Source organism: Ambystoma mexicanum, chromosome 2p (assembly GCF_040938575.1).
Source record: "Ambystoma mexicanum isolate Mex_15411 chromosome 2p, UKY_AmexF1_1, whole genome shotgun sequence".
NCBI classification, from domain to species: Eukaryota; Metazoa; Chordata; class Amphibia; order Caudata; family Ambystomatidae; genus Ambystoma; species Ambystoma mexicanum.
In genome coordinates, this window is record NC_090923.1 from 86,422,313 (window position 1) to 86,446,669 (window position 24,357).

Sequence of the window (24,357 nt, forward strand, 5' to 3'; positions counted from 1 at the left end):
TGCCGAGAATTTTTTTTTCCGAAGCAGCAAAGCTGGAGATGACGATTTATCATAAGATGAGGAATACGTGGGAGGAACATCCAGTCGAAAGAACGTCACAGTTGGTAAGTAACTTGTTCTTCTGAACCAGAAGACCCTTCGGTTTCTCCCCCAACCTCCTAATTATCAACCACACACATTCTGCTACACGTCTTTGGCATTAGAGTGAAACATTCTTAAGTTAAATGAAAAAGTGCTCTTCCCTTCCAAGTAATCTTTGGAGAATGCATGTCCTGGGACAAAGGCGACTGTAGCAAGATTGCTTGCTTATTCTAATCCTACAAGTTGGATCCTCTATGAAAGGTAGTAAATCTCACTTGGTCATTGGCCTCCACATGCTCATTACACACAATGTATTAAATACAAAAGCCAGATGTCTAACCAATGGCTAGAGCCTGATATTTGCATCTGTGGTATACCAAAAACCTGTTGTAATAGAGGAAATTTGCAAAGGGGCAACATGTGCCACTCTAATCATGGTCTGCCTTCATTACTCGAACACCAGCTCCAAAGCGGATCCTTAGTTTGGGTAGGCTGTTTTCAAGAATGTGTGCAGAAACTGCAGTTGTCAATCTTGGCACACTTGTTTACCAGTCTCCGACTTTGCAGAATGTTTTGGAATTCATCCATTACTAATGGGATAAACTGACAGGATAATGGAGTTGGGTAAAGTAGCGAATACTGTCCTAATCTTATTTACTCCATAAAGTCCACCCACATCCTTGCCAATAGGCATCCGATATTTACCTGCTGGTGAAAGGACTGGGGGTGGGACTGGGAGCATGTGCAGGGTAATTCTTGGTCTGGGTGGTGGGACAATTTTATTTTGGCATTAATGCTGTTGCACAGTGGGTTGTCTATGCCAAGAATGGTTGTGAACAAATGGTGGGATGGTATCTGATTTTATGCATCTTTGTGTCATTGGTGTCATAACATACTACTCAATATAGAAAATATTCCATAATGACGCAACATAAGTAGTGTCATATTTGATTTGAAACCAACACTTCTACGTCTTAATCGGGGGAGGGGTGGCAAAGATTTCAAGTTGCAAGGTACCATCTTACCTCTACATATACAAACAGCACACCACTTCTTACTTGTCAAGAGTAAGAAATGGTGTGATTTCACTAGCCAGTGGCGGCGGCATATTTTATACCCTGGCCTAAATACTTTTGTTAGCTTAAAATACATGTTCACTTTTGTTCTTTGATTTTTGCATCTAATACCAGAAAATTGTTCATTTAAGGTATGTAAAGTTTTGTGAAGTGTATCGTTTTAGGGCACTTTTTAAGATGCCTCGCATAAACTATTTAAGGATGACTGTCTGGTATCCGAACATATCGTCCGAGATTGTTCTTTTAGCTTTCCCTTCTGACAGTTGGATCATTGAGTGCAGGCTCTTTCTTCTAAGGAGTCATACATTGTGTTTCAAGTAAACAGTGGTCAATTTTTTTCAGGACCATATTTTTCGTAAACTGTCGTTATTTTTCATAAATTAGGAAATGTGTTCTTCCAGCATTACCTTACCAGAAGTAAACCTTTCGGATCATTGCTGTGACCCATCAATCTTCCACTTTAGCTGCTTTTTTTATAAAAAGTTTTACGTTGAAGGAAATGTTTCCTGCATTCCTCTGCACTATGAACTTCATGGGAATTGCTGCATATAGGGCATTGTCCACATTCCAGCAGAACAAGGTACCATCTGTGACATTTCAGAGACTCTTATCTATCTCAAAATATGTAGGCTAGTAAAGTGGGTAATGTCAAATGCTTTTTACAGGCAATACTCCTTGGAGGCTGCATCAAAGAATGCATCTTCTTCTCCATGGCGTGCAGAAGCTTGAACTTGGTCTGCAAATATTGTCCGTGCCAACCGTGTGATTGAGCTGTATGGTCTGGTTCCCAAGCAGTTGGTTAAGGGGCGGTTAAGGGGATGGAGAGTGGGATAAAAGATGCGTAGTCTTTGCTCTCCCATTTACAACACGCTTTCACTTCTTTTGAGCAGATCATGTTCTCCAACCTTACTGGGTGGTGGTGGTGGTGGTGGGGGGGGGGGGGGAGTGTTATATTGCAGTTAAGTATTTGGTTTTTATAGAGGTAGTTGCATGATGGACTCGAAGACCCAGAATAAGACCACAATCCTAAACATGCCTGCGGTGCAGGCAAATACCAACCAGTTGTGACGGATGGAGAGTAAGGCCTTAGTTTACCAGAATCCCCATAAATGTATTGCTCGTTTAACTTCTCATGTTTCTCCCAGGATCAACTTGTTTTGCATACGAGACCAGCAGTACCCTCCCATGAGGTGTTTAGGTTATTTTAAAAAATATATAGATCTAATCATGCATAAAGCTGCCTTTTAAATAATGAAATAACGTTGTCCTTTCCCCCTTTTAGTGTTGGCATGTGGCAGGCCTCAGGCCACTGCAGTATACAAAGTGTCAGAGTATGCAAGACGGTTTGGAATTCCAGTAATTGCAGATGGTGGCATTCAGTCTGTAGGACACATTGCAAAGGCTCTTGCACTGGGGGCTTCCACAGGTAACACATCTTGTTTGGATTGTGAAATGTTGACAACGTACTTGTTTTTTGAGCATGGACACCATAATGTACAAAGATACCTAACAGGACAACTGTTTTGACAACCTCACAGCTAATTGCTTAGGCCCTCTTCTACCTACATGATTGAATGCAGAACATTTAAGAGGATGACTGTTATAGTGTATATAGTCTGTTATATTGAATCTCCTACATTTGAGATAGAGAAAGTGGGATTGACCAAGTCACTGATCCCTTTAATTGGTTCAGAAGTTTGGTTTTGGTTAAAACATTGACCAGGTCTATTTTGTATTTTTTCAACTGCTAAATTTCCAATGAATGATCGATCTACAGTGTAGCACTCAGTGTTGCTGCTTTCTTGTGTTTTGCCTTCTCAAACAGTTTGAATAGATTCTGCAGATTGTTAATGTCCTAAAGGTTGCAGTGAATTGTTATCAGCAAAAGCTGGCACTGTTTGTGGGCTGAGTCATGATCCGGGTGAAGAATTCTTGGGTGGATCAAGTCTTGTGCCTCAAAGTTAGTTGCACTAAATCAAAGGCCCTTAACCAGCAGTCTAAGGACTGATTTTGTTTTAAATGGGTTGAGATGAAATTGCCTTTGGTAAACCTCTCCAAATCTTGCAACCCACTTTATAGACTAATCTCAGAGGTGTTGACTGAGCTACAAGACAATATATTTAGTATGTAGGCTGTTGCTTGCTGGCTCAACTGCGTCCCAAGAAATAAGAAATAAATGCTGAAATGCAGGTTGTCCGCTGCACATGTTTGGAGCAAATTTGGTGTTTTCAGATCCATTCATCCTGTGACTGACTCCATAAATAGTAGTTGAAGAAGCAATTGCAATTCTTTTCAGAAGTACAGAGTCTCTAAGCTACTTACTGAATTTAGAACAGTCCCTTAATTACTCTTCCTAAAATCTAACTGGTTCTTCCTACACCAGAACTGAAGATGCAACTTTCCTACATTGTGCTGTACTTGCATTAGCATGCAACACTTTTCACCAAAGCAGGCCCTTAAGTTATTTATTAGCTTAGAATTGTTGCAGAGTCCCATCTTTCGTTTGGCATTGCATGTAACCAGTACAAAGCGCTTTCTGAAAATTTGTATTCCCAGAGAGAGACCGAAAACATCCAAAAATGGGGGGCCATATAGTCTCGTTCAGAGATTGTACTATTTAAAGTAGCACTTGAATATGTGGAGCGTCACACATTAAACATGCGGGTGGTATTTCCAATTTCTTTGAATGCATCCCACATGCCTTACGTATACTTCCTAGGTCTATATTGAAATGTGTATGAATACAGTTAGGTTTTTTCTCAGATTTGTAAAATCAAAGTCTTGAAAATACAAGCAAACTTTTCTCTTGCAGTTCATCACAAAAGTAATTTACTCCCAAACGTTTAAGCATGGCAGTCTTATGACTTCCGAAAATGAACTTTTAGGACTTACTCTACCAAAAAGTTAGTGGAGTTCTAAATGGAACTGAATTTCCTGTACATGTTAAGTACTTCATTCTCGGATATGGTGACAGCCTGCATGTTTTCAGTACAAATCTAGGTCATGGCCAACTCAGTGCTTCATTTTGAGGTTGATAATCTGAAAACCATTTATTTGGGTAATAACCACTACTATTACAGCATTTAAACATTTTCAGTGTAAAGTGGGACAAGCAATCAGTAATAAATTGTAAGTATGTGTGACGAAGTGTCATGTGGTGTTAAGGAACCAATGAGGAATTAAACTTCAGTTGAGATAGGAAGACCGGGATACGGTAAGAGAAAGGAAGATACTCCTTGGGAGAAGGTTGGAGCAAGTGATGGTGAGAGAGAAAGCTACTTCAACTTTAGAAGTGAGGAAGAGATCATTTTGGAGATTCGTCTTGAGGTGAAGGAGGGGTGTTTAGGGTCTAGGAACAAATTCTTGTGGAGAGGGGAGCTTAGGATTTGGAGGTGAGAACATTTTATTGCAAGGGAGGAGATAGTGTTTCAAAGGTTTGTCTTCATCAAGATAGATGAAGCAGGATTCTGCGGTAGAAAAGATATGATGTACATTTCTTTTACATTTGTTAGAGGGTCCAGTTGCACACATGTTAATAGGAATCAGGAGCCCACCCACTGGTCATACTTGGGAATCCCAGGTCGGGTCCCAACTAACCCACTCGGACACTCTTAATAATATGAACCATTGAGTCACTCAAAACAGACCCCACACACCCCATTCCCTGTTTGTTGGAGACGAGAAAGACTGACTCATCCAATCACTAAAGACCAATACGGGAGACCAGTTGTGACGACACCTACCCTATATATGGTTCGGTGTGTTATTGTGAAATATTGAAGGCCTTGCAACAAACATTATTGTTTTTCCACCCCATTGCACCAAATCCCCTGCCCTCCACTTTAAAACAGGGGGTGTTTTGGCCCTAACGCCAATTTTCTCCTTCTCGACAACATACATCATCCTAAACCCACTGCTCTCATCTCTCTCTCTCTCTCTCTCTCTCTCTCTCTCTCTCTCTCTCTCTCTCACACACACACACACACACACACACACACACACACACACACACACACACACACACACACACACACACACACACACACACACACACACACACACACACACACACACACACACACACACACACACACACACACACACACACACACACACACACACACACACACACACACACACACACACACACACACACACACACACACACACACACACCCCCCCCCCCCCCCCCCCCCCCCCCCCCCTCCTTCCATTACACAAACACACTTCCTGAACCCCCATTTATCCCCCGCCCTCACCATGCTACATTCTACCTCAAAATACATTTGCCTGATTCGGCCATGTCTTCAGTCTGCCTTGCCTAACGGCCCCTGCGTGCACTTTGTTAGGGAGAATTCTCAGAAATGTGCCGATTCCCTCCACCTTAGAGACCCCCTGCAACTTTGCTGGATTTTGAGGAGTTTTTTTTTAACCTGGAGAGAGTGAGACCCCTTTTCTCACTCATGTACCTTAATGTGAATTTTACGCGTTTCTTTTTGTTATGGAGTCTGCCAAACTCCATAAGTGGCATCTTTTACATTGTCACACAGCACCTACAGTGCAGTGGCACGGGGGGGGAAGTCTTTCAGATTTCCCAAGGATTAAATACCTTCTTGGGGATAAACTACTGTTTCCCAGAGCAGTAAAATGAAATTGACTTCACTTACCGTTGTAACTTTCTAGACCCAGCACACACTATCTTACAATAGAGTGCTGGAGGGGTTACTTAGTATCCCCTGTTTCTAAATGCTCGGGTAACATTTTTTGTTACCCTCTCCTCACTGAATGGCTGGTGGCAATGGTTTTGTTTTTGAACTACCATGGTTTGCATTCACTGCGACTGTTCGCAGCTCGGTAAAGCAACCGCAGGAGCCATCTTTTTCAAAATGGCGCACAGACATCCTTAACAAAATGGTCCCCGGTCTTCTTTTTTCGCCACGTCTTTGTGGAAAGGTCCTTCTAGAGATTTTCTCTGCGCGCCAAACCCGGTTTGGTCTTTGGTCATTTCGCCTTTGGCAGGATTCAGGAGTGAAGCCTGCCTCTGGCTCCAGAGTGTCTGGGGGTAGGCAGGAAGTGACAGAAGTGCCCGAAACTCCCTGTGCTGGGTCTCCTAGGAGACACAATGCACTCTCTGGTGATTGGCTGGCTGATTGTCCGGCTAGGACAGCCATCCTGCTGGTTGAGTGACAGCTAGGCCGGAATGAATGGGAGAGAACTGAATAAAAGGCGAGTCTTTTGGCTTGGAAGGCAGAGTCGACCACTGGACGAAGGAAACTAAGAAGAGCTTGAAGAGGATGCCTGATGCAACTCCTGGACCGTTGGTTTGCCCGGTGAAACCCTGCTACAGTGCCGAAAATCCAAGTTCGCATCGACAGAGAAGCCCCTGCAAGGACGAATTCTCCCTTTGAGTTGGTGGGACCAGTCAACTCCAAAGTAAGCCACCTGGACACCCATCTCGGAGCAGGTTGAATTTCCTCAGAGTTGCTAAAGGAAACCGTATAGCCAGGGAGAGGGAGACCAGATTGTGTGCTTTACTTTTAAACTGGCCTAAAGCTTTTGGAAGATCCTCTAAACTCCCAGGGAGCAGGACTGACCAAGCCGGAGCCCCCTCAGCAGAGTGCGCGACCCCAGAAGCAAGGCCAGTCCATCTTGACAGCCAGGAATCACATAGTTGCTATTTGCGATAGCCGCGAGAAGCTGAAACGCGAAACTGCCAATGAAAGTGAAGTTTGCCGGTTGCAAGTTTTGACCATCCGAGTGCAGGAGTCCCCCAAAGTCTTCACTCTTGTACCCACGACTGAGGCCCAGGAACAGTGAGATCTATAGAGCTGAACAGGAGCAGAAGTCATCAGCTGCATCTTTTCTTCTTTGCTAAGGTACTGTAAAACAAGTCTAAGAACTTACCTCTTACTGTGGAAGTGCTTGTAACTTCTGCAACTCAGAAGTCTAATCAGCTTGTGGACCTACATTTGATTCTTCTTTTTATCAAAGACTCCTAAGAACTTGTGCAAAGACTTTTCCATTTACTTACCAGAAGTGCTTCATCCTATCCAAGACTTTTGCCCATTGACTTTGGCTTAGCCTATTGAAATGTATGACTCTTCTAACAGGGTCTGAAAGTATTTGCCCTGCTTAAGAATATTGGTGATCTCTTGTGTTCTAATAATCGTTGCCTTTTACCAACTTTTAAGAGTGTTCTGAATGCCAATAGTAGGATATAATGTCCCCAGCACCCTTGTTATTGAAGTCACCTGTGGGTGTGGGTTGTCTGTGGGCCATCCCAAAAGGTTCTTGTCTGATTGAGAAACTCAGAGTGTACAGTATTGAAGTGTATGTGTTTTAATATTATATTGCTCCCTTCTAAAGAAGGCTTTACAACTGACTGTTAAATTAATAATTCTTTATGCAAGGAACCTTGAGTGTAAGAGTTTATTTGAATACCTGTAACTGTGAAGCTTTGTGAAACTCCACTACTGCTCACATTTCCTCTCTTGAGATAAGCCTGGTTGCTGAACACGCTACCAAATCTGTTTAGTACAAGCTTATACCAAAGGCTGGGTTGCCTGTAGTGTTCCCAGGGGGTACTGCATTCAAACTTTGCCTAACACACTTGTCTGCAGCAGAGGCGTGAAAGTTTGATTTAGAAAACCGCTCTGCAGGGCTTTTCTAAATTGTTCCACTCTCCCAAAACCAAATCCCCCACCACCCCCAACAAGTGCACATAGTGATTCTAATGCTTGTGAATCTGCTGGAATCACATGCTGTGTATATAGTCAACATCCAGTAGTAATCGCAGAGTATTGCATCTTTTTTACCAACAGGGACATCCACCTGGCTGTGATTGTAATACTATCCGTGACTTGTAGTGTAACCAAGATCCCTCGTACATCGAGGTCCCCCCAGATTGTTCTTTACACCATACTGGTTGGTAGCTTTCATGATTAATGATGAGATTTATTGCTATATTCGTTGCATCCTTGAAACATCATTTCAGCAATTTCATCGATGGCCGTTCTGTTTATCGTCCTGTGAATCTTATTGAATTCTTGATAGCTGCCAGCAGCCAACACATCAGCCTTCGGCCGAACAGTTGGGTAATTATTCTCAACATTACCTTTTAAGAGAATGCCTTTTCTTTCTTTTCCCTCCTCTTCTTTCCCTTGTCTGGCTGTTCTTTTTCCACTTAATGATGGAGAGAACTCCATTTAAATATTGCCCTTCCTGTAATGGGAAGTTTCCGTGAAGGGACACTTATAGTGTAATAACTGCTTACCTCGTGACTACAACTAGTGGCGTTGCAAGGCCTGTCAACACATTAAGCCTAAGATGCTTAAAGTAAGGCACACAAATCGGCGAGCCCACTACGCCATGCAGGCCGAGTCTCATTAGCCCACTGGCGCTGTCGCATCGAACGAGGATCCCTCCAGCAGCCATGGCTACAATTCAAAGCCAAAGATACTGTTGTGGAGTCGATCAGCCTGCATGCCCATCACCGGCCCCTCTGGGCATGCCGAGCGTACTTCTACAGGGAGACCACCCACTGGCGACAGGGGCACGCATTCTCACACCACCAAGGCTAAACACAACCCCTCTGCTTCCTTTGACCGTACCGTCAGTTTCGGTGGGCGTGGTAACCCTGGGGGTTCTCGACCATCTGCACCTCTGCATGTGATGCATGATTCCAAGTCTTCCACTCCACAGGATGCCGCCCCTAAAGTTTCAGCGCCTGTTTCCGACACTTCGAAAGACACAAAACGTACCACTTTAAGTAAGTCTTTAAGAATGACTCCCTTCTCTTGTGGATGGGTTTTTGAACCAAGTTCGATTCAATAAAGTATCTTTAGATAGTTCTTAGCAGTTCCTTTCAATTGAATCATTCAGTTCTAATATAGTGCTCTTCAGTTTTGACAGTCTTTTCTCCTTGTTTAATCTTCCTTCATTGTACTCCTCTTGTCTTATTTTTAGATTTGTTCCTTTCCTTTGTGCCACTTTCAGGTTCAGATCTTGTCTGAAACGAACCTTACTGTTCCAGAGGTTTTCCTACTCTTTTCTTACTCTTTTCATTCTCTTTGGTTACTTTGTTACAACTGAGACGTGTATAAGCACTCCAGTGATTATCTTCGGTCCCCCTCCTGGGTCTCCCGATTTCCCATTACTCTCCTTATGGGTGCTTTTGGCCCACCCAATGGGACATTGAGTATCTAGCACTCCAGGTTCTAACTGCATGTCCTGCTGAAAGGAGTCCTCGTACATTTCAAACACGAAGAAAACCTACTTCAAGCAATCTTTATAACTATTTCTCCAAATAAAACCGATCCATGACAAACCCTGCTTCAAAACAGTCTACAGAACACATAAGTGAACGTTCTTTTGAAGGGATGGAGATTAGATCAAAAAAGTCCCTGTTTATTGTCGCTTTCCCAATCACCCCAGTGAGGAGTGTGACATACGTCAGGGCTTCAGTGCTAAAACACTGAGGGACAGGCAGATGACTAGCCTGCTGGCTCAACAAAGGGAATTACTCCAACCCCAGAAGCGGAGTCCTCCAGGTGCATGGCAGTAGCAATACATTCTGGGGGGGAAAAAGACCCACCGCCACCATATAAAAGAAAGCAAGGTCCGAGGAGAGACCAACAAAAAATATACACACTTGTGAGGTGCTGTTATCAAGCCAGGCCTCACAAGAGCCTATACTATTGACTGGTTCATCGGCGAAAGGCACAGGTGGGGGCTCCCGCTATCACCTGCGGTAAAACAGTCACCGAAGACCTCAACACCGTTAGCACAACCAGTACCACAAAAAGGCCCAGTCAGACCACTGTCGTCAACGAAAGATCAAAAACCGTGATCCATCATTGACGGCCCACTCATGGACGACTCACTTGTCGACGAAAGCCCCCTCAGGCCGTACCGTTGACATGGCACTAGACTTAATTGTGCACAGGCATCCCAAACACACTCGTCCATGAAATAAATCGCATACGGCAGTGCAGAGGGAATCGCAGCATCACTATGGATTGTCATCATCCACGACCAGGCAAGAGCCATGCACAGACGTAACAAAAAAAGGCTGCAGAGCCGGAGGGCGGCAAGTCACCAGGCCTGCTAAAATGTGCAGCGTAATCTGCGCCAGAAAGCCTCCCCTGCAGCATAGAAGAGGGGCATATACAAAAGGAGGTGCAAACGTTCATGTCACAAGTATCGTCAATCAACTACTCTTACATCATGCCAGAGGGAATATTGCTGCATCGAATAGTCTCGGACTTTGAGGCACAACAGGGTAATTCACCAGACTCTGACTCGGCCATTGTAGAAAAACAAACAAAGGAGAGGCCTTTGCTGCCAGCACGGCCCCCCAACTTCCAATACACAGTCCTCCGGTAACGCCTAAGGCAACTCCTGCCCTGGCTCCACACATCCCTGTACCAAGCCAACCCCTGTTAAACTCTCAGGTGGTGTTGTCACTAAAAGTCTTGATCTTGCAAAGCCTCTTGGCACAGCTTAATACAATGTTACTACAAGTGCCACAGGTGGCACTCCCAACATAACACGAAGTGCACCAAGAAGCCCAACGTCTCCTGGAAAGTCCAGATTGCCAAGGAGGTTAGGATCATCTACCAGGTTAAGATCACCTACCAGATTCAGATCCCCGAGAAGATCCACATCTCCCCATCAGCCCCATCCAAAAGAAATGGCCAAGCGCATGATACCTAGACCCTATAGGTCTTCATCACTAATAACTGGGTTGCCCGAACGGCTGCTAAGACATTTCCCACCTAGAACAGGTGGAATGGGCTTTCAAACATGGAACCCAATGATCTGCAGGACAGTATCACTACGACCGGTCCTCCACCCAATAGATGACCCACCGGAAGAAGCGCCAAAACAGTCACCACCGGATTAAATGGGAGCGGTCCATTCTATGGTCACCAGTGTGTGCCAGCAGTTTGGCCTTGCACCTTCTGACCAAAAGAATGTTTGATCATATGAGTAAAAGACGAAAAGCAAATAGTATCCTTTCCCATCTTCGATCACATCTGGGAAGAAGGCCACCGAACAGTGAAACACCCCTTCACTGAGCCAACCATTAAAGCAAGGCTGGTGTAGAGTTTTAAGGCCCTGAATCCACGTCACAATGCCTCGCTACTAAATCTATCCCTGAATCAGTGGGATCAGCTGTGGCTGGGTGTCGAAAGCCCACTCCGAAATGCAAGAATGCACAGTACCACCAGAAAATGAGGGGCGTAAGATAGACGCTTTTCGGAAGAAGGTCCTGACAATCGGAGCCACTAGCGTTGGCGGCCAACTCCCTGGCCATAATGGCAAGGTGTTGTAGGATGGAAGCCATTCTAAGCCACAACTGCCAGAAGAAAAAAGAAAGAAGCAATAACCATCCTAAAGGCAGGAGAGGAGGCGACGCGACCAAATATTGCTGTAGACCTTGCCGAAACCAATTTTAAATAGATTGGCAATGGGGAGCTACTAAGAAGAGGCTGGCTCAGCTGCACTGTCCTCCGGCCGGAAGTCCAACACAAGATGATCGATGTGCCTTTTTGCTGGAGATAATCCATTTGGAACCAAACTAGACGTCGCTATGAAAGCAGACATTGACAGTGAGATCTCTCAAAGCGTTACAGGTGTATAGGAATTTTCGTCCCTTCTGTGGAGCATCTGGAAAAGCCTGCTAGTCTTCCAAGAGGCTCAAGGGCGTGCAGAGTACCTATTACACTCAAGGGTACAGAAGAAACTTCTAGGGTTAACACAGGTCGAAAGACTACAGGCAATTGCGGCAACGCAAAGGGGCTGCAGCCTCCCAAAGAGGAAGGCAGGGTTATCATCAAGCATCCCTCTGAATCATCCACAAGGCTGTCTGGGGCCGGGGGACCACTCGGTCTGCAGCTCTTTCTGGCCAACTACTCCCTCTGTAGACGCCTGCGTTCCTCTGGAACCAACTCTTTGTGTGAAGCGGTTTGCTAAACGGAGCAGGTGGTTGATCGCTTTCCTTAGCGTGCTCCCTTCTTTGGAACAGCATCCCTCTTCGTCTTGAGCAGGACCTCCTTAAGTTCCGTAAAACCTCAAGACCTTCCTCTTTACCTCTTCCGCCCCTCCCCCTTTACCCTGCTAATGGCACTGTAGCTTAACTGGTGTGCAGGCCCCTTATGCATCCTCGGGGGGGGCCTGACCTCCCACATCTTGTCATCCCAGCTGCTGTCTATCCTCTGCACTTGCCTCGGCTCACCCTCCACCACTGGGGGTTGCACTTCCCTTTTTTCATAGCACTTCACCTGCTGCTCTCCATGAACACCACAGCACCTATACCATATCCCTCTCCCCTCTGCACTTGCACGTTCTGAACACTCCCTCTTTGTGTTGTATTTAATTGTTTAACATTGTTGTAATTGCATTGCCTTCACCCCCTGTCCCCTCCCTGTTGCCTTGTGGGTGCTTTGATACAGTATTTGTGTATCGGTGCCAAACAAATGAGCACTAAATAAATAAGCGTTACTTCACAAATCATTGAAACAAGTGTAATGGGAAATATTACAGATTACATTTAAGAGTGGTATCAGATAATAAAGTGGGACCTGAGCAATGACTTAGGCACAGCAGTCCATCTCAGGAACGCAACAGATTCTTCAACACCTAGGATTTACCATAAATTACAGCAAGTCCTCTTCACAGCCATCCAAGAATCTAGTCTTTCTTTAAGCATAATTTACCACAACTGAAGTGCTTGTCAGGCCAACAGACCGGATCAAAACTTTAGCATCATTGATCCCACTTTCAAACCAGGGCGATGGATGTTCATTTACAAATGCATGGTTCTACTAGGCCTAATGTCATCTTGCATCCCCTTAATCCTCAATTGCAGGCTTCAACTAAGGCCCCTGCAGGAGTTTATAGCCAACACATAGTCCCACATAACTGGATCTTGGGAAGACCAGGTACAAATTACCCCATTGTTCACACACAAACTCTGGTGGTGGACCCCCACGCAGAACAGACTGTTGGGAAATCCCTTACAGGAACCAAAACACCAGAAGACACCCGTCACAGATGCCCCCACATCCGGTTAGAGGGTGCACGTAGACCAGCTTCGCATCAAGGAACCTTGGACTGACAGACAGCTCTGATTATAAATGTTTTAGATTTGAGAGCAGTTGGGCTATCTGATCGTTCTACTGGTGTTGCAGGGATCCACAGCGAGTTCTCAGACAATACAACTGCTATGTATTGTATTAGTAAACCAGGTCGGACAAGATCAACAACCCTCTCCCAGGAAGCACAGCAGGTCATGGCACTGGTGATCGCCAACCGCATATTTCTGCAAGCGCAACATCTCCCAGGGATCCAAAACTCAGTGGCAGACAGCCTTAGCAGAGCAGCACCACAGTGCCATGAGTGGGAGCTAAAAGACTGGTCAAATCAGTGTTTGCACAATGGGGACACCCGCCAATAGACTTGTGTGCCACCAGACAGAACAAAAAGTGTGCATGAGTCGCAAGCAGAATTCCACAGGAAGGGTTGTTGGGGGAGGGGGAGCGGGGAAGAGTGCTTCTCTATATCAATGGCGATTAATCCTAATTGCACCAAACTGGCCACGCCTACCGTGGTATTGAGATGGCTCTTTATCTGACTCGTTGCTTAGTTACTCCAAAACGCAGCTGCCCACTTGCAACAAATCTGCTTTAAGGCTCTGTATATTGTACATTGGGCATTCTATTCCCAAGGAGTGGAGTATCTACAGGAAAGGTTTTGTGCATATGGACCTTTTGCTCTCTAGATGCTTGGCTTCTTCCTGTCCCACACTATTGGCTGGAAACGGTTGGCAGCTGCTCGTTCTTGGTACGGCCGCCAAGCTTTGGATCTCCATTCCTTTCCCTCTGCGAGTCACGAAAAACCATCTGGCCTTCCACCGTGCCCAAAAACGCACCCTTTTTAGGCGGTCTTATTCCTGTCCTGTGCGATTACCCCAGTGCCAAGATGCTGTTGGTGTATGTGCACTTTATAAAAACAGTTAACATGACCTCCGACCTTCGGCGGACCAGCCAATCCATCTGCAGGACCACACCGACATATCTCAAGACCAGGCAAAGTGCTGCACCACGACCTGCAGTCTCTGAAGTTACCAGCATGGCGCCTGACTTCACAGAACTCTGGCACCTAACCATACCACACAAATTTATGTAAACTCTTAGCACGCCCTACACCAACCACTCCTATAAGCTCAGGTGGAAATTATTCTGTACATGGTGTGCACAACCTGTCCAACCACTTTGTACGTCCGGAACAACTCCTCCCATACCGGTTATCTTTAGCAAAAGGAGGCCTCTCCCACTCATCAAAATACACCTGCTGCCATCACCAGCTACCACCAGGAAGAGGAAAATATGCATCTGTACAGCAACAGGCTTGTTAAACCTTTCCTGCAAGAGCTGTTTTGGTTATTTCCACCTACCAGAAAGGCACCACCAGAATGGACTGTAAACCCATCTGAGCATAGCTCATGAGGTTGCCGTACTGCAAATCTCATGTATAATGGAAGGTCACCTTCTAGGTAGCGTCGACATGCACCAGAAGGGTATCAGAGTTGCAGGTGCTGGCAGTGAACGAGCCATACTTGTGGTTTGGGAGGGATAACTCCCCACTTAACCCCTAAGGTCCCAACTGACTTCCACGAAACTGTTACATGGGCTGTGTTTTTCAAAAACGCTACATCACCTGCAGAAATTGCATTTCACTCCCTAGAAGTCAAGAGCAATTATGTATTATCTGGATAGGACATAGTCATTCAAAAACTACACACACCTTTTTTTTTTTAGCTTTAGGCCCTTCAATTAAAGGGAAAGCAGTCTCAAAGCCAGGATCTCATCAGCAATCGTTCTGCCATACAAAGGAAAATAAACAGCTAAAAACTCAGTTTGTGCCCATTGCACAAGAGCCACAGCAGTGTTGGCGGTTCTGTGGGCTGATATTTCATTAACGGGCATATGTCAAGTGGACACTGGGGCGGTACCACACACGTTTATGCTACATTACTGCCTAGAATGGCAACATGCAGCAGACGCAAGAATGGGGAGAGCTGTCCTTCAGCGTCTGTTCCAGTAAAGTAGGCCTTTACTCCGTCGCCAAAAAGTTAACACTGTTGTATATTCTATTCACAGCATGTGAATATGAAAGATCCAGTGCTGGAGAAGGAGTACTTTGCTTACCAGTAACTTCAGTTCTCCCGAAATGGTATATTTTATAGATTCACATGCACCCTCCGTCCACCCCTTTGGTAAAAGCTGGATAACTGGAGTTGCAGGTAAGCAACTTATTCATTAATGTAAAGCTAGTCCCTGGGATCTGTCATCCAGTTGACCAGGATACGCCCATCGCTATTGAATCCAGTTCCTGGGGGTGGACCAGTGAGGGAGGATCACCTGGATGGGGCTCCTTGGGGAGTGGGACACCAACGGGTGATACTTGTATCCCCCCTTCTTTCAACTGTTTCCCCATCCAACCACATAGGACATGCAAAACCACTGCCCCTCCCCCTGTTTCCGACACCAACGCTTTCACCCGACACAATAGAGAACGGACTAACACCAGAGCAGTTTACCTGACATGTCTCAATACAAGGGTCAGGCAATTGATCAGAATCACACACCTGACGGCCCTTTCTCTTCCCCACAGGTATAAAAGGTGGAGTAAGAGCACAGTATGAGCAAGGCAGACCGCACGATGAGGCAGCTATCCAGGTCCAGCAGTTTAAGAGGAGGTGAAAGGCGGTGAATATCAAGAGGCTGACAAGGAGAGACACGACCTTGCCCTTTCCGACGCAGACCCGCGAAACCTCTGCAGAGGGAATCGTAAGACCGAGGACAATAGCCCAAGTGTGCTACAACAGATGTCAACGGTACACAGAGCGTGTCGACACCGATAAGCGAGAGCGAGGGAAGCTCCTGTTACTGTGGTACCGGCCTTGACTCCAATTGCAAAGAAAGCCAAGCGGTTCATCACAGCTGGTGAGTCTAGGGGAGAGTCGATAATAGCCAAGCTGTGGTGGATGAAAGACGCAAAGTGGCAAAATGAATTAAGTTCAAAAGAACTGTAATGTGGGTGCTAACTCGAGACTCTGATGGATCCCAGTGTGAATGAAAACTACAGAAACCAGATAGCCGCCAAGATGGGTCAAAGTGGTCATACAGGAGGTCTGGCAAAATCCCTGTACAGTCGAAAGCCTTTGATCTACGAACTTGAGAAAGCCAGGGAAGTGAATCCTGCAAACCTTTATGAATGTGATGCTGTCAAGAGTGAACCCGACCGAAGGATGTCGACAAACTGTTTAAAAAGACATTAAGATTTGTGAACAAAGGAAAAGCCTTAGTGAACCCAGAGAAGGGAGGCTGAAAGTAAAGATGGGTCAGCGCCCAGAACAGAGGGGACCCATGGGTGAAAATTCCTCACCCAAAGTGAAACCAAGAAACAAACTTTCACTTTGTTTAGGGAACTTTTGTTTTGTTGACTACATCGGGACCTCTAAGGCAAGAGACTTTCAAGAGAAATGAGATTTAGCCATCAATGGTCCAGATAGCCTTTAAGTGGAACTCTCGACTCGTGCTGGGGAAAGCTAGAGTGTGTGCTATGCTCCAAGATCCCATCTTACCCTGTGTTCAAACGTGGGGAAGGGAGATCCAAGCGATCGCATCCTGACATATTATTTGTGGACACTTCTTTCTTTTCTTGAAAACTATCCCACACCCTTTTAGTATTAGTTGTAAGGATTGGCAATAGGTTTCTTAGTATAGGCCCTTTTTATTTGACACAACGCCACTAGGACTGACTTATTTTCATTTGATGGACGCTTGCTCCCACCTTAGATTTCGGTTTAGATTAGGCGTTTTTTCAACCTGCGTACAGTTTAATAAACACCCTTTAACTGTGATCTGTCTTTACTGTTGCCACCTTGAGTTCCACACAGTACCCCTGTGTCCACCACAATGGACTTGTGGTCACGACACCACTTGCCGTCCACTTCAGCTTCTCTCCAACGTGAGGTGTCGGTCTGCTACTATGCTCACTGGCAAAGTTTGACTCTGCACGTCCAGCTGTTCTTTCCCGTATCGTGACAAGCTGCTTTGAAGCTTGCAGGTTCTCTCCCTTCGAAGGTCTCGTCTCCCATTCGTATTACATGTACGTGGGGCTTCCACCGACGCAGCGTCCCAAGTCCTTTCTCTTTGTTTGATTACGACTCTGTATTCTTCCAGTGGGTTTCCTCGTCTGTGTTATGTTTCTTTCTCCATAGGTATAGTTAAAGTATTTGGATAGCAATAGTAGATTCGGAGTGGTTTTTCACGGTTCCTTGTTGGCTTTGGTCCGAGATGGGTTGATGAGAATTTGGTTAGGGAGTTCCCCATAAGAAACGGGAGGCTTTGTCACTAGGTGGGGTGTCTCTCCTGGTGAGGTTCTGCATGCCTCTGTACCTAGGGAGGGTATTGCGTCGCAGACTCACCTCCCTAGCCTCGCAGGGAAAGGCTCCCCTCTGGGGGGAAGTGACAGAATCCTGCGATTCGTCACATACCCTTTCTCTTAGGTGACTGACTTCCCCTTCTTCATTGAAGGAAGTCTGCATGTCCCTGTTCCTTCCCCTTCCAATGTTGCACCATGAAACGAAATGACTAAAGGTCTAAGAACCATCTCCTAAATCGAGCAATGGCATCCTTTCTCAGGCTCATCTAACTGGGAGAATGACCAGTCTGGATTTTCTCCCGGTTAAGTAATATTTGAGGTGAGTTATGGCCCACCGGATAGCCAGTACTTCCAACTCAGTAACCTAATTCTGTTCCCTTGGGAAGAGTTTCCTACCAGCATCTAGTACCAGAGGTTGTATGCTGTCGTACTCTTGGGACAACAAAGCAGAGACCTGTTTTCAAGGCATCCGTTTGTAAAATAAATACTTGCTTAAAGTCTGGTACCTTCAACACTGGTTCCTTAGAGACTAATCTTTAGCCCATTGAAACTTGCTTGATCTTCACTGTTTCATATTAACTTTTGAGGATGTGCATTCCTGAGTTTATCTGTGAGATTAGCAGCAATGCTGGAGTAATTTTGGATTAATAGCTGGTAATAACCAGTTAGTCCCAGAAAATGGACAACGTTCTCTCTTGGTTTTGGCCGGTGGAATTGTACGGCTTTAACTTTCTCACTCTGTGGTTTGGTGAGGGGTCAGAAATTTGTGACGGACATAAAAGTAACATTTTTTCAAAGGTTGCCATTTATGAAATCAAAAAGGGTGGGATAAACCCTTATCTTTTCCTATCCTAACAAGGAGGTCCCTGCCTAGCAAACAAACTAAAGAAAATAGACCTAGTATCTGAAATGTGCCTGACCCTCACACTAATGCATATTCCAAAATTATACAAGGAGCATAAGGCTAATTTTAGATTAACAAGAACATTTCTCAATTCAACCTTAAAGGGTTTTGAAAGCACTCCTTGTGAACAGGGTTGGGGCTCCTTTCCCCTGGATCAATTCAGGAATACTTTGAGCCCAGTTCTGATTAAACAAAGTTCTGATCAAGGTAATGCAAAGTCTCTTCCATTCACTGTCTTTCTACTTGACATAGCCAATAGCTTTTCCACAATGTTTTCTCACAATTCAAGACAACTGGTGTTTTCCATAGTATTCTTCTTGTAACAGTAAATGTGGTTTTATTTGTAACACCAGAAACCCAAATCATTGTTCTTTTCAAAATGTTCAATTCACAGCTTCTTCAAATGAACTACTTTTCTCGGGATAGCACCACAACTCATGGTGATGCCACAACTTACCAAACAAATGATAAGGTCAATAAGTTATTTGATTTAACAAAGGTCTTACCAAAACACCCTTTTATCAAAACCTACTTCTTCAAACCATCTTCTTTCGTGGTGTACTCGCCTGCGAGGACTAACTACTATAATCACTTTCCCTGGATATTCTCCTGTCAGGAGGAAAAAACTTCAAACTTGGCAGCAATATTGATACCAAGATTCTACACACCTGAAAGGATTGTTGCACAATAACTGACTTTTCTTATAGCCTCTAGGCAATGTGTGCAGGTTTTCCCCAAACTGAGAACTTGATAGAGAAAGATTATTCTCAGAGGTGTCTCAACTATTTCTTTACCACTTCTTGACTGTTATAAGTTCCCCTAGTTGATATCCCAGAAAGGGAGCGTTGTGCCCTGTTTGCCTCTGTATGGTGTAGGTATCTTGGCTCTTGACAATGCTGGTTTTAAGCTTTTCCCCAATTGCAGTCTCTCCCAGCCTCTTGGCTATGCTTGTTATAAGCTTTTCCCAATTGCAGTCCCCTATAAGGGAACTTACACTCTTGCCACTTCTGCTCTGTTTCTTTAATTGTTCGGTCTTCTGGTTTATGGGGTTTCTGCTCTGCTTAATTAAATGTTAAATTATATAGTTGTAACACTTTTCTTATACAGAGTGCATCGGGGTCCGTGTTTGCATCTAGTCAACTCACCGGCTTTCTTCGGAAGCTCCTTGTCACAGTCGAGTGATGCGACAGACCTCCAGCTTCCTGACTGCTTTTCTGCATCCGCATAACTTTGAGCTGAGTGTCTGTCTTCGGGAGCTCTGTCAGTTCAGTTGACCTGCCACGGCTTCTGTATCACTGGTTCGCCATGTGCTGATTTGGGAGCATGTCTCCTTATCAGCTGGGCTCCTTCTACACACGCCGCTTCCTGCTGCACGTCCACTGCAATGCCGTACCCCTTTACTCTCTTCGACGGCATCAGCTGCCATTATTTTCTCTGGAGCAGTTCCTTCGCCTCAAACAGGCTCTACTTCAGCTATGACTTTTCGAATGGATTGTCCTCCTACGTATTCCTCATCTCTTGACACATGCTGTCCAGCAAAGAGCGCTGTGCGTCGATGGCATCGACTCGGTCGCTCGAAGGCCTCCGTTGGCTTCAATTCTGTTCATCCGCAACAGCTTCGACGAAATACGGCACGCTTCTCACATCTTGTGACGTCTTTGTTAAATCTTCGACAATGTCTTCATCGACACCGATGTTCGTTATTAAAAAGTGTCATGATATCGGATTGCAAATGTCACTCACTGATCCTCACTGAATCTGTCTCTGTGGTGCCTCAGAGTGGACCATGCCACCTATGAATGCTCCAAGTGCCAGTTTATGACTGGAAAGGCCTTGAGGGAACAGAAGAGAAAGCTGAATAGGCAAAAGCCCTAAAGAAAATGAAAATCCCCTACCCGATACATTAAACCTTCTGATGACTCGAGAGGCGACTCTCCTCGGAGGAAGAAGGCCGAGCGGTCCAGGTCGAGGGGTGGCTCACATCACTCTTCTTCGTCCTCTAAGTCGAAGAGAAGGCACTGTAGGTTGACTTTGTCATTGGAAGCTCCCCCAGAAAGAGTGGCTTGTCCAACCAAGAAATCCACTCGGCTGAGTGGGAGGCCTTCAGGACTGAAATGTTATTGCTTTTCAAAAAGCAATAACCAAACCATGTTCCTACCACGCTTTCGAAAGAAGCCGGGAAGGAAAGGTCTCGGCATAAGTCTTGTGCACCCTCGAGCCTGAGACAAAGGCCCAATCTGCATCATGAGCCTTCGAGGCCTCGATCCGATGTTTCATCGAAGGATCACTCGAGCCATTAACACAAGTCTAGGTCGTCGACACCTTCAACACCACCAACACCTTCGATGCGGGCGGCACCTGCCAAACCATTGACATCGCGGAAGGCATCGACACCTGCTGCGCCATCGACACTGAGCGCCCCAGTCAAAGCTATGGCACAGATAAAGCCTTAATGACTACTTCAGCATTGAAGTCATTGTCAGAACCCATGATTCCTGTCAAAACCTATGCCCCCAACCTAGGAAAGACTTTGTCTTGTTCTTCAATTCTCGAAGAGCAGTCTGATGAAGAGGACCAATTTGGCCTACAATATGGTACGGCTAATGTACCAGTGAGTTTCATTGCAGAGGAGTCTAGGACCTCTGTGATAATTTGCAGACTGCAAGTGGGGTGGATACCTTTCCAGAACTAGAGTTTTGGAAACCGGAGGCTGGGGAGCATGCAGATGCATCCTACAGGCAACTCATGTCAAAGGTAGTGGATTACATGGTAGGCTGCCATTACCGTACGAACAAGATCTTACTGACACTCTAGACAAAGGTCCACAGTCGGATCCCATCTTACCATTCCATTTTGCTTTACAGAAAAGGTAGGGGGCGAACAGGGCGACACCGGATACCAACCCGGCTGTTCATTAAAACTTGAGAAAAGTACTGCCCATCCAATAGTGGCCCCGACTACCTGTCAAAACACCCCACTCCGGAGAGTCTGGTGGTGCACGCAGCTGCTGTGACATCGAAACAGGCGGCGTACCCTACCATCCCTCCTGATGGGGACGACAAACGCATAGATGGTTGGTTGGGCAAGGAAGGCATTCTCTGCAGGGAGCCTTGCACTAAAATCTGCCAACTCCACTTGTGCCCTCGCAAAGTTTACATTCACTCTCTGCGACTGCATTTCCATGGTGGCGTAGCACATTCCCGAGGGGATGAAAGAGTCGGCTTCTTGGCCATAGTTGGAGACAGCAAAGTGGCCATGTGCGAGTCTCTTCAGTCAGGTTTGGAATCTGCTGATGGCATCAGCAGAACCATGGCTACCAGCACAGTTATGCGCAGGTTTGCGTGGTTGCGTAAGTCTAGTTTTGCACTCGGCGTGCAATCCAGACTGCTCAACATGCCTTTTGATGGGTCTCACCTTCTTGGCAACAAGGCTGACGAGAGTCTTGTTGATGACCTCAAAGGCAGCCAAATCTTTAGGCACCGCTATTGGGCAACCTCAGCCTTTTTGACCTAGTGGACAACCTTGGAGGGGGTAGATCTTTTCACTGCTACTCCTCAGTTGGTAGGGCGAGAGCAATGGCCAGTCAAAGGGGCCAAAGAAGATTTCCTCGTGGTGGACGAGGAAGGGATGTAAAGCCAGCTCAAGCAGCAGCTCCCTTACCGTCAGCCGCTGCATCAGCTGCCTCAAAATCTCTGAAGTCTTGAGTCAAAGTTCACAGGGGGGGGGGCAGGCTGTCTCAGTATCTAGAAGAATGGTGCAACATTACTTCGGGTTCATGGGCTCTAGAAACCATAGCACACGGTTACTGCCTTCCTTTTAGAAGGAGACCTCGGAACAATCCACCGGGGAACCACTCTGAGGATTCCGGATCCGTTCCTTGTGCAGGAGATTTTAACCCTGCTGGAGAATGACGATATAGAGCCAGTGACTGTAGCTGAGAGGAAAAAGGGTTGGTATTCCCCTTATTTCCTAATTCCCAAAAAAGACGTGGGACTGAGACCCATCTTGGACTTGAGATACTTGAAAAAGGTCCTTGCTGAGGAAAAGTTCAAGATGGTCACTCGGATCCTTCAGGCCCTCCAACTCCAGGATTGGTTGGTGTCATTGGACCTTCAAGATGCTTATTTTCATGTGCCAATCCATCTCAAGCACTGAAAATACCTGAGGTTGGCGGTTCTCATTATCAGTTTCGGGTTCTGCCATTCGGGCTAACCTCCGCCCCAAGGATTTTCTCCAAACTGATGGCAGTAGTGGTAGCGAGTCTCGGGAGAGGGCGGATCAACGTCTACCCTTACCTGGACGATTGGCTGATCAGGGCACGTTCTCGCAAACAATTCCGGGATCATCTCAACATCTGCCACTCCCTTCAGACTGGGCTTCTCCCTCAATTACAAGAAATCCCATATGACACCTTCTCATGAACTCCAGTTCATCAGAGCTGTACTGGATACTTCCTCAGGAAAGTGCTCGCCACCTGAGGTGAGGGCTCAAGACATTCTTCAGATGGCTACCAAGTTTCAGAATACCCACAGTATACCGGCCTTCGATTTCTTTTGAGGTTGCTCGGCCTCATGGCATCCAACATTTTTCTGGTGCCAGAGGCCCGCCTTAGAATGAGATCCCTTCAATGGGCTCTCAGAACTCAATGGTCTCAGTTCTCAGGAAAGATGTCAGACCTACTCCAAGCAGTGTCTCACAGGATCTTCTGTAGTGGGCCTGCGTGGACTCAATTCTGAAGGGAGAACCTTTTGGGCAACCACGGCCGGCGATAACAGTAGTGACGGACGCCTCACTCACGGGGTGGGGAGCCCACACCAACGATCTGACAGTCGGCGGCCGTTGGTCTCCAACTGAGTGCCAACTACATGTCAATCTTTCTGAGCGGAGGGCAATCAGGCTACGGCCTCCCTGCCTTCTGTAAAAGTAAAGAATGTCCTGATAAGGACAGACAATACAGTGGTCATGTAATGCCTCCTCGAGAGGTGGTGTAGGGTCACTAGCACTGTGTAGAGGCAATGCAGGTCTGGTACTGGGCAATTCAAGAAGGAATCTCTTATCAGCAATTCACCCATCCAGAGAGAACAACACCGCGGCATACGCTCTGAGCAGGTAGAGCACAAGTCTCCCACGAGTGGGAACTAGCTCAGGAAGTCCTTCAAGAGATCTTCACCCTTTGGGGAACCCCTAAAGTAGATCTGTTTGTGACCGGGTTCAACCAGAAGTGCAATCTGTACTGCTCCAGGGAATTTCCCCCAAGAGGAGCTTTAGCAGATGTATTTATGGTAGACTGGGATTTTTCACTCCTACGTGTTTCCTCCACTCGCCGTCATTACTCGCATGATCAGGAGGTTGAAAAAGTTTGGTTTTGCTTTCGGCTAGAAGGCCAGCAACAAAGTCTCTATACAGTTGCCACTGGAATACAATTTGCAACTGGTGCAGAGAAAAGAAAGTAGATCCGTTTCTAAGTAAAACACTGGATGTCTTATCCTTTCTGCTATCTACAGCTAATCTGGGTCTCCATATTGGTACTATTGAAGGATACTTGGTGGCACTGTTCATCTTTAAGCGCTCGTCCGAGGAATGGATTTACAGGTCATAAGCTAAGTCCGTTGTATCAAAACAGACCTTCTCCAGATGGATCATTCTGGCCATTTCAGAATGCTAATGGTTGGCAAGGAAGGATCCTCCAGAAGCGTCAAGGGCCATTCCACCAGGGGCATAGCTACCTCTACAGCCCTGCAAAGGGGCGTACCAATTAAAAACATTTGTGAAGCGTCAACGTGGTCTACTATCCACACTTTCACAAAGCATTATTGCCTGTAATCTTCCCTCTGTCCGGAT

The 24,357-nt window shown here is 45.9% G+C and overlaps 1 protein-coding gene across 4 annotated transcripts in view; it reads left to right on the forward strand.

Annotated features, from left to right (window-relative positions):
* Positions 1 to 24,357, forward strand: part of IMPDH2 (inosine monophosphate dehydrogenase 2) — a 603,389-nt gene that overhangs the window by 362,154 nt on the left and 216,878 nt on the right. For all 4 annotated transcript variants that reach the window (XM_069643304.1, XM_069643305.1, XM_069643307.1 and 1 more), the window contains one exon: positions 2,440 to 2,583. In XM_069643304.1, coding sequence (XP_069499405.1) covers positions 2,440 to 2,583 — 144 coding nt within the window. The remainder of the gene's footprint in view (positions 1 to 2,439; positions 2,584 to 24,357) is intronic.